Below are 11,475 nucleotides of genomic sequence, written 5' to 3' on the forward strand. Positions count from 1 at the left end.
GTGCAGCGTCGAGCTTCTCGAGTCACTTCAGTAAGGAGCGTTTTGATTGGTGGATCAAAAGCTCAACGCGATTGGCTGAACAGGCCATCCTTAAAAAAAAGTTACGCTTGAATCTCAGCGTGGCAGGACAGTCTCAAAAATACCACACACAAATTCAAAGCAATCCACACACGTGTGACGATTTGCAAATGCAGATTCACCAATCCATAAATACATGTAACAACATTCACAAATGTTTACTGGAAAGTAATTCAAGAACATGATTTATACATATTTGTGAAAACATTCTGAATTTATTTCTGCGAGATATATTTGTGTGAGCATTTGGGGAAAATGTTTGTGAATTTATGAATTGTGTTTTGAATTTACGAATCTGATTTTGTGAATGTGAATTGTGCTGTGAATTTATGAATTGTGTTTTGTAAATGTATTATTATTGAGACTGTTCTGTCTCCATACTTTGGCCTTCCATTAAAATGTGTGCAGCAGAATGTTTTTTTTTTCTTCTATGTGTCCCTGTAATCACATTTATGTTTCCTACACAAACTCTTGCACCACCAGTTCTTTAAGGGACATCTGTGATACCGGACCATGAGGGGAGTTTCTTACTCTGGTCAGCTCATCCTGTAACTGTGCCACAGGCAACTCAAGGCTGTAACCCAAATCAACAAGAGCCTCCAGCAGCGGCCCCTGATACCGGCGGAGCTCATAGCGCCTCACGGTGGGAAGAGCCCTTCTGCCTGTTTGAAAAGCAGCATTGAAGTCCTCTAGATCCCTTTGGCACACCAATATGGCACACAAGGTTGGTATCACTAAAGTGGAGTCATGAGAAGACAGTTTCTCCTGAAGCACCAACACCTTCTGTAGGCCCTCAAGAGCTCGGGAAAAGCGCCCCCCACGCAACAGGTCATATGCCTCTTTTAATTCCTGTTGAGTGAAAAACGCCTGAATAGCTTGCGATCGGCGGATGCATCTGATGGAGTAGATCTGAGTTAGATAGTCTCTCAGGGCTACACGCCGCTCTGAGATGTTCTCCTCACAGAAGTTTCCCGTCACTCTCTTTCTGGGCATCACCATGTCTTCAATCTCATCACTGAAGTCCAGCAGGAGCTCCTGATGCAGGTGAAGAAAGTCATTGTAGCGACGCTCGATAGCCACACGTTCACAGTCGTAGGTACCAGACCGGATAACCACAATCCGATACACCTGTATGACAGAAATCACATATAAAGAGGTCTTTACTGACATTGGCATTTAACTCACATTTTTGCACTATTGTGTAAGTAACAAAACTCAAGGAGAAATGAGTTAACTTAAAATGTCAGTGCCATTAAATCGCATTGTACAATTATATGTACATTTAGCTAATGTATCAAGTCAACTTTAGGTAATTCACTTTGCAAAATTAATTTCAAACTGTCATTGAGCAAGATCCTGCCCCTCCCCAAAGATGGATGTGTCACCATTCACTTCAGCTATAGAAAAACGAAGCCAAAATATCTCAGAAACGGCCGCTGACATATTACGGCGATGACGTCGTTTTGAGCCAGAGTCTCTGCAATAATGATCGTAAGATAAAGCCGTAATATTCCGCTCATGTCCCCCCGCAGACTCAATGGAAAACACACAAATCATACATAAAGGCCCGGTTTCACAGACAAGGTTTAGCTGAAGCCAGGACCATGCCTTAAAAAAATAGCATATTTAATTCACTTTTATTAAAATGCAATCGATAAAAACATTACTGGTATGCATCTTTAGACTAAACAATTGCAATGACATATGCCAGGGCATTTTTTTTATTTAAGACAAACTTAAATTTTAGTCTGGGACTAGTTGAAGCCTTGTCTGTAAAACCGGGCAAAACATCTTATAACTATTGAAACCAGACAAATTGGAAAAACAAACACTTCAATACACATCAGTGTGATAAGAACTAAAATGGCAGCATCTTCGGCAAAAATTAATTTGAATTCGATTTTTTCGTTTTGGTCACGACCCATGCGTTTACATGGCGAGGTTTATGACCTATAGGCCTACTACATCCAGCGCCTGTGGGGGATATTCAATTCAACTAAATTTTATTTATATAGCGCTTTTCACAATGTGCATTGTTCCAAAGCAGCTTTACAGGAGAAAATAAGAAAAACAGAAAACACAAAAAAGGTCAAACACAGTCAAGTGCATGGTGTTTGTGAACAAGCAAGATCATTAAAGCGATATTAACGGAATTTACTGAGCCTTTAAGCGTATCTAATATCAGCAGTCTCCTGGTGAGCAAGTCAACACGGCCCTGTGGCGAGGAACCCAAACTCCAATGATAAAAAACCTCGGGAGAAACCAGTCCCAGTCGGGACGGCCAGGTCTCCTCTGACGTGTCACCGCTGCACTCAGTGACTTAGATTAAAACTTTGATTATTACGGTTTATGAATAATAGGGAGAGCTTAATAGTTGTAATTTAGGAAATTTCACTTCAATTGCTTTGGCTTCAGTACCTCTATCCCTGGTCCCCCCACAGAATCTTAGCTATCTCGCAGGAATGCCTGATTAAAAATGTAGTGTAATGATAATACCTTGCATCCTAAATGTGTACGTTTCGGTTTACTTGGCTGTAACCCTGTTCCCTGAAAAAGCGGGAACGAGATGCTGCGTTTCAAACGCTATGGGAGAACAGTCTTTGTTCGACCGGTTGTGAAGCACGTGTGTCAAACACGCCAAAATTTTTGGCTTTAAATAACCTCGGCAGGTGACGTGGCTAATTACACCAGCACCTGCAGGTTATAAATACGCGTGAACACGGACACGTCATCAGGTTCCAACTTTGTCTGAAAGGACGTCCGGGCACGCCTACAGTGCGGCATTGAGGCGCAGCATCTCGTTCACGCTTTTTCAGGGAACAGGGTTACAGCCAAGTAACCCGAGACGTTCCCTATCAAAAGCTGCACTCGATGCTGCGTTTCAAACGCTATAGGAACGAGAATACCAACGCCGCCGCACTGGAAGTGTCTGGACCCCCCAAGTTTGTGTGGCGTGTGTACACAATCCGAGAGGAGGCCTCAGATATGACTCTGGGATGTAGACTCCAGGACACGTGAGCCTGGAGTAGCATGGACATCCAGACTATAAAATCTGACAAATGTGTGCGGAGAGGACCAGCCCGCCGCATTACACACTTGCTGCAAGGGGACACCTCTTGCTAAGGCCATAGAAGATGAAACCCCCCTTGTTGAATGAGCTCTGACTCCTAGAGGTGAAGCTTGGCACGCCTCATAGGCCAGAGCAATAGCATCCCTCACCCAATGTGACATTGTTTGCTTGGTGGCAGCCGCCCCTTTGTTGCGGCTCCCATAGCATATGAAAAGCTGCTCCGATTTATGCCACTGGCTAGTGCGGTGGACGTAAGTCTGAAGAGCATGTACTGGACACAGTAGGTGTAATCGTTCCTGCTCCGACGTCGTGAACGGCGTCAAGAACAACCGGATGCACGGTGGAAAATGGAACTTTAGGCAGATAACTCGGGTGAGGATGCAGAATAGCTTTGGCCATCCCAGGGGCAAAAATTAAACAGGACGGCGAGGTCGAGAGCGCCTGTAAGTCTCCGATTCTCTTAAGAGAGGTGATTGCCATTAGAAAAACCATTTTAAAGGCCAGAAGCCTGACATGCGCTGACTCCATAGGTTCGAAAGGGGCGCTAACCAGACCCTCGAGCACTATCGCTAAGTCCCATGAAGGGACTGTCTGTCTAGAAGGAGGCATCAGCCGCCTCGCTCCACGAATAAAGCGGGCGACTAAAGGGTGTTTTCCCACAGAAACCCCATCAATCAGGGCATGGCAGGCCGAAATGGCGGCCACATAAACCCTCAGAGTACCGGGGCTTGTCCCTGAGGACAGTTTCTCTTGCAGAAACTCCAACACTGAAACAATCTGGCAGTGAATTGGGTCTGCATGGTGTGCCATGCACCATCTGTCAAAAACGCTCCATCTAAGGGCATAGCTCCTTCTAGTGGAGGGAGCCCTAGCACTTAGAATAGTCTGTACTACATCAGGTGGAAGCCCAGCACCTCTCAGCTGGTGCCCTTCAGGGGCCAGGCATGGAGGTTCCAGAGCTCGGGACGGGGATGAAACACTGTCCCCTGCGCCTGAGACAAAAGATCTCTCCTGACTGGGATCGCCCATGGCGGGTCGTCGAGAGGGATACTAGGTCCGAGAACCAGATTCTGGTTGGCCAACGGGGAGCTATCAATAAGAGGCGAGACCCCTGTTGACGGACCTTTGCCAGGACTCCCGGGAGCAGAGCTATCGGAGGAAATGCGTAAAGACGCAGTCTGGGCCACGTATGGGCCATAGCGTCCAGACCCAGGGGAGCTGGATGAGTCAGAGAGAAGTAGAGGGGACATTGTGCTGTCTCCTGCGTAGCAAAGAGGTCCACCTCTGCTTCGTAAAATCTTTCCCAGATTTGTTTGACTACTTCGGGGTGGAGTTTCCATTCCCCGTTTGTCACAGCTTGTCTGGACAGCAAGTCTGCTCCCATATTCATATGCCCCGGGATGTGAATCACTCTGAGGGACAGGAATTTGCCCTCTGCCCAGGGCAGGATCTGCTGGGCCAGTTTGTTCAGGTGGCGCGACCGAAGCCCGCCCTGGTGATTTATGTACGAGACTACTGAAGTGTTGTCCACCCGCACTAGGACATGGTAGCCTCGTAACTGCCGGAGGAAGTATTTCAGGGCCCAAAATACAGCCATTATTTCGAGGCAATTGATGTGCCAATCGAGAAGATGACCTCTCCAGATCCCTTGGGCTGGACGGCCATCTAAGACCGCACCCCAACCCGTGAGGGATGCATCTGTCGTTAGCATCTTGCGACGACAACACAGACCGAGAGTGGGACCTAAAGTCAGAAACCGAGGTCTGAACCACATAGAAAGGGTGTGAAGCCCCTGGCGGGTCACCCTTATATGCCTCTGGGGGTTGGCCCTTGGATGAAACCCCCTGGCTCTGAGCCACAATTGAAACGGTCTCATATGCAGGAGGCCCAGAGGTATCACTGTGGAAACTAGGGGTGTAACGATACGCGTACTCGTATTGAATCGTTCGGTACGAGGCTTTCGGTTCGGAACGCATTACAAACCGAACGGTTCGTTTGACTAATAATAAAAAAGATAAAATTGCTTAAATTGTGTGAAATATGATGTTCTCAGTGCGACTTCTCTCAACAAGGCAACCCAAACGACGTAAAAGGCAACGTGCTGTCTGCCACTCCCACCCACCCCCAAAGAAAAACACAATTGCACTTAACCGTTACTCCAGTCAGGCATATTAGCGCGTAGCAATATGGCTAGTAACGTGAATGCGATTACCAGACCAGAAATAGAAGATCCTCCAAAAATCAACAGGTCTGGTTTTTGGGACCACTTTGGTTTCCCTGTAAATTATGAGGGGAATGGCAAGAGAGTGGTGGATAAAAACACTATGGTATGTCGCATCTGCTACACGACAATAAGCTACATTAGCGGGAATACTTCAAACATGTCAGCTCATTTACGCCGACATCACCCCAGTGTGTCAATAGCTGGCAATCAACGAAAACAAGGAGAAACACGCACCCTACAGACTATCCCCGCAGCATTTATGCAGGCATTTCCAACTGATTCGAACAAAGCAAAACAAATCACTGCGGCGATTGGTACATTTACAGCCGCGGATATGAGACCCTACTCTGTAGTAGAAAACGTGGGTTTTAAAAACATGCTTCATGTAATTGAGCCCCGCTACACTATTCCTTTACGAGGCCATTTCAGCAACACTGTAATTCCTGCTTTGTACAAAAAACAAAAACCCAAATTGAGAATCAATTGGCCGAGGCACAAGCGGTTGCACTGACAACTAGTGATGGGTCGTTCATTAATGATTCGTTCTTTTTGAACGAATCTTTAAAATGACTCGGGAGTAACGAGTGTCTCAGCGAGTGATTCGTTCATTTTGTGTTGACCGCGCATGTGCAACATTGTACCAGAAACAGTAATGAAGTTCGTCTCTCGAGTCATCGGGTCCGAGTCCTTATACCGGAAAGAGAAATGATTAGTTCGTCTCTCGAGTCATCGGGTCCGAGTCCTTATACCGGAAAGAGAAATGATTAGTTCGTCTCTCGAGTCATCGGGTCCGAGTCCTTATACCGGAAAGAGAAATGATTAGTTCGTCTCTCGAGTCATCGGGTCCGAGTCCTTATACCGGAAAGAGAAATGATTAGTTCGTCTCTCGAGTCATCGGGTCCGAGTCCTTATACCGGAAAGAGAAATGATTAGTTCGTCTCTCGAGTCATCGGGTCCGAGTCCTTATACCGGAAAGAGAAATGATTAGTTCGTCTCTCGAGTCATCGGGTCCGAGTCCTTATACCAGAAAGAGAAATGATTAGTTCGTCTCTCGAGTCATCGGNGACGGCCTCTGTAGTTACATGACTGGCCAAGTAAAAAACACAAATGTGGGATAGACTTTAAAGTTTAAAAGTTTTATATTTTATTATGATTATACAATTCCTTTGTTCAGTTCATCTTTCTGGAAAAACCTAAAAATTGAGTAAAAACAGATATAAAAATTGTTCTTTACTTTGTATTTGTGTCTGTCTACAACAAAATTACATTTCATTTTTTTGTTTTATATGCTGCTGAGAAAACATCACAGACGATGGGTCAAGTATAGCTCATTGTTCAAAGTAAAAAAATCATACTTTATGATGTTAGTTTTAATAAATAAAAATGTGAAAAAAATCAAGGAAATTTTTCTGGCATTTCTTCCTTTCTGCTGTATCGAAAACGTACCGAACCGGGACACCACTGTGCCGTATCGAACCGAACCGTGAATTTTGTGAACCGTTACACCCCTAGTGGAAACCACCACCATGAGACTTAGAACTCTTTGAAAGTGATGATTTGTCACTTTCTGGCCTAGCCTGATGCTCCTCAGGGTGCTCTGGACAGATTCGACACGTGCAGGAGACAGTTGTGCCTGCATCGCGGTCGAGTCCCATATTATCCCCAAATACGTTGTATTTGGTGTAGGGGAGAGAACGCTCTTTGTGGCGTTGAGTCTTAACCCGAGAGCTTTGAGATGAGCTAGGATGACATCCCGATGTCGAAGCACTAGCTCCAGAGACTGAGCTAAAACCAGCCAGTCGTCTATGTAATTCAAAATGTGGATGCCCTGGAGCCAGAGCTGCATCCATGCATTTCGTGTATATTCGGGGTGACAAGGCAAGGCCGAATGGAAGAACCCGATACTGGTAGGCTTCGCCCCCGAAAGCGAACCTCAGGAATTTCCTGTGTTGTGGCAGGATCTCTATATGAAAGTATGCATCTTTCAGATCGATCTTCACGAACCAGTCGTGCAACTGAATGTGAGACACAATCATCCTGATTGTCAACATTTTGAACTTGTGCGTCTTTAGGTAGCGGTTTAATCCGCGAAGATCTAGGATCGGACGCAATCCCCCATCCCTTTTGAGAACTAGAAAATACCGGCTGTAGTAGCCTGATTCTCTGTCTGGTAGGGGAACATGTTCTATGGCCCATTTGACCAGCAGAGCTTGTAACTCTTGTGCCAACAGATGCGCTCGCTCCAGTTGCACGGACGTGATGACCATGCTGCTGGAATGCGGAGGGTGATATTCAAATTGAATCCTGTAGCCCTGGTCTACTGTTCTTTATACCCATGGAGAGATACCTGGCAGTAGTTTCCACGCTGCCAGCTTCTCTGAAAGGGGTATCAATGTTGGCACTTCGTCTCATTGGGGGGATGCCAGATGTCTGGCATCCTGAAATATGGCAGGAGACAACCGAACATCTAGCATTCTTTTTGAACACGCTAATCCCCGAAACGGAGATTGCAAAGCGGCCCTGTGAGGGTGCCGAAGAGGAGCCTCTAATTTCTCTTGGAATTTTATGCACCCCTCCTCGGGGGGGCACACCCCCACAGTCCCGGGCACACATGTCTCGGGATCTCTTCTCAGAAGAGATGAAGCGCCTCAGGTCCGGCACTCCCTGGGCGGCCTGAGGGGCGCGGTCGGCTGCTCCCCTGCCTCTGCGAGGGGGGGCGTGACTCGCCACACTCTCCCTGATGGCCTCGCGCCTCAGGAAGACCGGACCCACCCGAGACTGTGTGCCTGGTCGGGACTGGAGAACTGGTCCAGAGTGGGTGACCGACACTCCAGACGCTTGAGCAAAGCGGGGGAGATACCTCACAAAAGCCTCTTCGTGGCGTTTCGCCTCCTGGAACATGGTGAGCACGGTGTTGACCGCGTCACCAAACAGCCCAGAAGGTGAGATCGGGGCATCAAGGAGGAACGCCCGGTCCCTGTCCTTGATGCCCATGAGGTTCAACCACAGATGTCTCTCCGTGGTGACCAGTGCAGCCATAGAACGGCCGATGGCACGGGTAGTCTGCTTGGTATCACGGAGAGACAGGTCTGTTGCCCGGCATAGCTCTGCAAACGCCGTTTCATCAATCACCTTGCCAGTGCTCACATCATCCAGCAGGTCAGCCTGGTATGCCTGCAGAACCGCCATGGTGTGCAGGGCAGCACCAGCCTGACCCACTGCCTGAAAAGCCTTACCCACCAGCGCAGATGTAACTCTGCAAGGCTTGGTGGGGAGAGAAGGCTTTTTCAGGGACGACGACGTCCCGGGGGAGAGATAGCACGCCAACGTCTCTTCCACATGGGGCACCGTCGTATACCCCCGTGGTTTCGCGCCAACGATAGTCGAATAAATTGACGTCGATGGCACAAACACACGGTAGGAATGTGGCTTTTGCACACGAATGGGACAATTCGCCGTGTAAATCTTCAAAGAAGGGGAGGGCCCTATGCTGGGGCTCCTCCCCTCGGCCACCCAACAGGTATCTGTCGTCTAACTTTGAGCCCTTGGGGGCCTCTTGTTCCTGTGGCCAGTCGAGCTTGAGACGGTAGACTGCATTCGTCACTGCCCCTAGAAGCTCGTCGAGCGCATTTGGGGTCATGAGAGGAACGCCCAGAGGCGGCACTCTCTAACCCCGCTGAAACAAGGGATGCTTCGTCCTCTGCCCGATCCGAAGAGGTGCCGGGGCCCACTTCGGAAGCGGACGGTAGGACATAGCGGTTCGGTGAGTGCACGGGGGAAGCGGACGGATCCGTCTCCTGTACCTCGGTTAAATCGAACCGCGAACCCCGGGACGAGGGAGTGGCGGCTCGGCACTTTTTAAAGAAAGAAAGCTGAGCACGGAGAACACGCAAAACTTTGCACACACAAAGCAGTCCTTGAAGACAAAGAAACCTGATGACGCGTCCGTGTTCACGCGTATTTATAACCTGCAGGTGCTGGTGTAATTAGCCATGTCACCTGCCGAGGTTATTTAAAGCCAAAAAATGTTGGCGTGTCTGATACACGTGCTTCACAACCGGTCGAACAAAGACTGTTCTCCCATAGCGTTTGAAACGCAGCATCGAGTGTAGCTTTTGATAGGGAACTGTGACACTACATACTACATTAGATAAAGTACCTACTTTTTTACAATTAAATCAGTATGTTCTATATAGTATGTGTGGGTTCAAAAACATAAACACAACTTATAGAACATAGCATAAGTAGGTGAATTGGATGCAAAACAGTATTGGTTTCTACTAGGCGTTTCTACAAGACACGGTGACCAATATTCCGGACAGAACTCAATTTTGATGCAGAATGCATCACGAAATAAACTGCTACATTTTTAAAACATCTTGGTGTTATAAGCAGTTGTTTATACCACATATTTGGAGAGCGTTTGGTCGATGATTCGGGCTGAAGGGATGTCAAACAGCAGTTTAATGCTTCTGAACTCCTGTTTCACGGCCCTCCAGTGCTGCTGCAGTTCTGCTGTTGTCAGACACGAGGCGCTGAAACCCGGATCAGCATCTTCATCTGTCACAGTACATGACATTACCACAATGAGACACGGACAACACAAATGTCATAAACAAATAACACACTGGATATTTACATGTTTCCTGCTGTTGCTGTGAGGAATTCTCTGCATCTAATGTGCTGGTGTCAAGCGCTTCTGGTTGTTCCTCCATAACAATCTGAAAGTTTATCTGTGAGAGATTTAAACAAGTGTTTACAAACAACTTGAGACGTAAACAGACAGGATAATACTTAAAGTGACAGTTCACCCCAAAAAAAATAATTCTGTGATCATTTACGCATCCCCTTGTCGTTTCGAACCTGTGAGACTTTCTTTCCGCAGAACACAAAAGAAGATATTTTGAAGAATGTTGTAAATTGGCCCCCATTCACTTGCATTAGTTTTGTGTCCAAACAACAGAAGTGAATGTGCTGTTCGGTTACCAACTTTCTTCAAAATATCTTCTTTTGTGTTTTGCGGAAGAAAGTCATAAAGGTTTGAAATGGCAAGCAGGACAGGGTTTTTCCTGCATAGAGAAACTGGAGGCGGCCGCCTTCGTCAAATGTCATGCTGCCTCAGACACTCGCCAAAAGTGCTTTTAATTTCTCAAAGTCACTTTGGTTAAGCCACTTAAAGGTACGGTAGGCCTACGTGTGTGTACAAGATTATTGCCCCCGCCTCATTTTGAGCCAGGAAAAACCCTGAAAGATGACAGAATTTTCATTATTTGGGTGAATAATCACTTTAATCTGTAAAAGCAATTGATTCTTAAAAGAACGGCACTTTTTTAGCCTCACGTCTATTGATTAAGTTAGCGTAAAGAAACTTCCTGTTAACTTTCTAAGCTGCCACGGAGCTGAACTCTTTCTAAAAAATAAATAACATGTGACAAGGCCACACAGTCAGGGTTTAGGAAATAAAGTCTCAAGAAATTAATGTTGTTTTACAGTTATTTTTTATAGGTAAAGGAGAAAAGCCCATTTCCCCTTGAGCTATAAATAACTCTTTACACAGAAGTGTCCTCATGTGGCCAGAAGACTGATGAAGGTAACAGGATATAAAGACCGACAATCTCATGTCATTCAGGGTCACATCAGTTTCAACACAATAGAATGTGTGAAAATGAAAAGAATGCTGCCCTACCCGTGTAAAGACAATAATCCCAGATAAAGGCGAAGATGATGATATGAGAGGTTTGTTGGATCTGTAGAAGTGGTCGATTTCATGACAGTCATAATTCTGTGTTTGATGTTGGTTGAATCTTAACTTTGTTAATGGGGAACTGAAACCAGAAAGAGGGAGTTATCGACGTTTATTCTCTCAAATTATTTGTCCAGTAGATGGTGCTGTCCCGTAATATTACACCACAATGACAGACTGCACCAACCTGATTTATAAAATCGGCTCTCACTAAATCCTTGGTGTTTCGAGTCTGACGTCATCACGCAACCGTGTTTTTAGGCAATTTTAACAATTATGGGTAGTTTAGATGGTTAGAGTAAGGTTAGGGTTAGTGTAAAGGTTTCGTAAGACCTGAAACACCAAGGAATTAGTCAAAAC

At 46.4% G+C, this 11,475-nt stretch overlaps 1 protein-coding gene across 1 annotated transcript; it reads right to left on the bottom strand.

The window, feature by feature from the left end:
• Positions 1 to 139: 139 nt before the first annotated feature.
• Positions 140 to 11,164, bottom strand: snx20 (sorting nexin 20). The gene is made up of 4 exons (XM_057328312.1): positions 11,059 to 11,164; positions 10,012 to 10,105; positions 9,778 to 9,932; positions 140 to 1,206 (listed from the first exon to the last, which is right to left on the bottom strand). Exons 2-4 carry the CDS (start codon positions 10,085 to 10,087, stop codon positions 538 to 540), a joined length of 900 nt encoding a protein of 299 aa, XP_057184295.1. The 5' UTR covers positions 10,088 to 10,105; positions 11,059 to 11,164; the 3' UTR covers positions 140 to 537.
• Between the last annotated feature and the right edge of the window lie 311 nt (positions 11,165 to 11,475).

This window comes from Triplophysa rosa, unplaced genomic scaffold (assembly GCF_024868665.1).
Source record: "Triplophysa rosa unplaced genomic scaffold, Trosa_1v2 scaffold433, whole genome shotgun sequence".
NCBI lineage: Eukaryota > Metazoa > Chordata > Actinopteri > Cypriniformes > Nemacheilidae > Triplophysa > Triplophysa rosa.

Coding starts and splice junctions, on each gene's coding strand:
- snx20 (XM_057328312.1), bottom strand. CDS start 10,087: ATGGAGGAACAACCAGAAGCGCTTGACACCAGCACATTAGATGCAGAG. Junction 9,933..10,011: donor ACAGCAACAGCAGGAAACAT/GTAAATATCCAG, acceptor GTACTGTGACAG/ATGAAGATGCTGATCCGGGT. Junction 1,207..9,777: donor AAACGCTCTCCAAATATGTG/GTATAAACAACT, acceptor TCTGTCATACAG/GTGTATCGGATTGTGGTTAT.